Raw genomic sequence first — 3,340 nt, forward strand, 5'->3', positions numbered from 1 at the left:
AAAATAGAAGTTACTGAAAAAAAAGTTGTGTTTGAGAAAAAAATAAGCAGCCTCGAAACTTTGGTGTGGAAAATATCCGTTCAAAACCAGGTGATAACGTACGCGACAAAAAAAGAAGTGGTTTTAAGGCACATATACATATATGCGAAAGTCTGCGAATCATGGGAGTTTTTCTTTTCTTTAAATATTCCTAAACTAAGCTAAATAATGTACCTTTACAATCCTTTTATATTTTAAAAGAAATTATCTCTGGCTAGTTTTATATTAAAAAAAACAATAACGTACGCGACATAACGTACCCGACAATTTTTCTCGTAAGTAATAAAATGTATTTTGAGAACTCTTCCCGCCACCGTTTCATTGTTTTACAACTATTATAAATAATTTAAATGGAAAATTTGCAATTAACATTGGTTTTGATGTATTTGATTGAAATTTTCGTACTTACAATAACGTATGCGACTTCGGTTGGAAAGAAAATTTTACTGTATATCTTTAACTGGAAGAATTCTCGCTTAAGAATTGTAATCTGCATTACCTGCGACTGCCAATATACAAATGACATAGACAAACAATGTTTTTGCATAACGTACGCGACATTAGAATACTATCAGAAGCAAATCAAAAAATTACCGTTAACCGAGCTCTAACTTCTCCTTTTTCCCATTTTTATAGTTAGTTGTTATTGCAAATTTGATTTTAAGATGTAATTGTAATGTTTCAAATCTCTTAATTTAGTTAATAGGAAAGAGAAAATAGTTCATTCCATTAGAGAAAACTGAGTCGAACAGACCAAGGCACATAAATACAGGTAGAAGCCAAAATGACGTTGCTCGCATGAGAACCAAACCTTTAAACTTCAACTTGATTTTATTTTATTTCCTATATTTCGTTACGCTTTGAATGTCATATCGTTGTTTTTTTTTTGAATGTTCGTAAATAACAAATTTTAATTTGCATTTGAATTTTTGTAGTGTTGTGCGGTTTATACTTAGTGTATGTGTTAAAAATGCAACACCTGAAGCGTTGTTTTTTATGTGGTGTTAAATATAAGGCAGATACCACAAATTTTTTAACGTGCGTCAATGTCCTTCGCGTAAGGAACGTTGCGAAAGCAGCTGTGGGCAGAGCTGCAGTGAAATGCCTTGCTGTGCGTTAAACATTTTAAAGAAGTAGATTCCACAAATACACCGGGAGGTACAGGAAAGGCACAAGTGCTGTTCCTATGACCCTTATGCCGAAAAGTCCCTCCAACAACACTGCAACTCATAAAACAAAAACAGAAAACAACATACACGTTTTATCAAATTTTAACTAAAGAAAATAAATAAATAAGAATAAACTTCAAATATACTTAAAAAACGTCAACCAGTGAAATGTATTTTTTTATTTTTCCTTACACACGCTCATTTTTTTTTTTACTCTCCCGAAAACTTTGACTTTTGTAGGTTTGACGTCAAATTGGCTTCTACCTGTTTTATTGTACCATGGAACAGACACTCAGTTTTACTCTTCAATTTTTGAGTTTTAAAATTGCAATAAGCTGAAATACTTCTATAATATAAAAATTCGAGTATTTTACTCTTATTAATTCGTCTTAAAAACCCTTTTCAGTTGTTTTTATTTTTTCAGTCCTGGTTGACATTTTCATGGAAACACCCATATGTATGTGAGCGAAAAATAATAATTGTAAATATTTACTTATTATTTTTGGTCAGCGAGTTTGAAATTACTTAATTAGTTCTGCCATTATTACTTTTAAAATGATTGATTCCTACTTTATATATATTTTGTACATACGTAAAAGGTTTTTCGCCTGTGTGCGTTAGCGTATGCACCTTCAAAACGCCTGAATAGGTAAAACTTTTCCCACAGATATCGCAAGTGTACGGCCGTTCATTTCGATGTATTCTATAATAAAATTCAGTTAAGAATTTTTTCTATTTATTTTGAAGGAATTTTACCTCTCATGCTTACGCATTGTTGAACGGTCAGAAAATGTTCGTTTGCAATACTGACACGCGTATGGCCGCACTCCAGTATGTTTACGTATATGTCGTGTCAGTTGGTAATTGAGGTGAAACGATTGGCCACAGATTCTACGCCAAAAAAGTTACAGGTGTACTCAAATTTCCAATAAGTCAACATGCAAAAAGTACATAGGTCTTAACTAAACTTACTCGCACTCGTATGGAAGCTCGTTGCGATGACGTCTCATATGTGACTCCAGCGCATACTTACGGGGATATATATTACCGCAGATGTCGCATATATGTACATGTTTTTCTTTGTTGAGTTTCCTTTCATTTTTTGTACGTTTAACCGCAGCACCATTCGATGTGATACCATGCGTCTTCTTTGATGGGCTGGGGTTTGGTTTCTGCTCCTGGATGCTATGAGAATGCTGTGAGCTTTCTCCAAGATCCTCGACGATCAAATCATCTTCATTCGCTTCATCCTGTATCCACATTTCTGAGTAAATTGCCAACCCTTCATAATCTGTTGCATTTTGTGTTTCATTAGCCATGTGCTCGGTTTGCTTTGTTACTTGTGCATTAATTTCTTTCGAGTTATATTCCATTACATACTCTGAGTTATTGTCTTCCTCTTCGTCGGGCTCAGAAGATTTAAAGAAGAATTCCCGTAAATAATCGTCAGAATTTTTGCATATAATACGAAATTTATGAGCAATAGTGAGGAAAGCATTGCACTTTTTGCAGATACGGGTCGGAAGCTCCGGCTCGGTTAGGATCTGCAGTACGATTTGAGAATTGTATAGTTAAGTATTTGAAAAATTGTATGTTTATTTGCCTTTATGCCTCCACAGGTTTCAATTTTCTCGTAAAGGCACACCGAGTCCGCATCTTGATCGAAGATAGATGCCATTTCCTCCCCTTCTTCACTACTTTGAAGACAAATGCGGCACATCAGCAAAGTATCCACCCCAAGCTTTATTTCCATTATCGAGCAAAATTTTGTATTTTTTGAAATACGGGTTTCAAAATCTCAAGATTGCTTTTACAGAAAAATACAAAATTTATAAACATCGACTGACGTAGAAACTGTCAAAATGACGAAGAAAAAAGATTGGCGTTGCCAGAGCTAGTTGTGAGCAAATAGGGGTATTCATTTAAGACAATCTAGGGCGCTAGAATAATAATGCCGGTGACAGCTGCGGTGTCAGCGCAATAGCGCAGTGAACTATTTGATCACGGCAGCATCTGAGCGTCACTACAATACCCATCGGCATACAGTATCATACACATGTCATATCTATTATTTCTTTAATTTTCGGCGCTGAGCAAAGCTTGTACAGCCTACAGAATTCAACTGCTAGGAA

General features: G+C 34.9%; 1 protein-coding gene across 1 annotated transcript; it reads right to left on the reverse strand.

The window, feature by feature from the left end:
* Nucleotides 1-1,718: 1,718 nt before the first annotated feature.
* On the reverse strand, nt 1,719-3,048 carry LOC118736843 (zinc finger protein interacting with ribonucleoprotein K-like; the record flags this gene model as incomplete). Its single annotated transcript, XM_036466908.1, is given in 4 exon segments — nt 1,719-1,911; nt 1,965-2,099; nt 2,181-2,752; nt 2,812-3,048. Coding segments are annotated over 4 exon segments (1,035 nt in total). The 3' UTR covers nt 1,719-1,733.
* Between the last annotated feature and the right edge of the window lie 292 nt (nt 3,049-3,340).

This window comes from Rhagoletis pomonella, unplaced genomic scaffold (assembly GCF_013731165.1).
Source record: "Rhagoletis pomonella isolate Grant_MI unplaced genomic scaffold, Rhpom_1.0 Rhpom_scaffold_00001, whole genome shotgun sequence".
Taxonomy (NCBI): Eukaryota; Metazoa; Arthropoda; class Insecta; order Diptera; family Tephritidae; genus Rhagoletis; species Rhagoletis pomonella.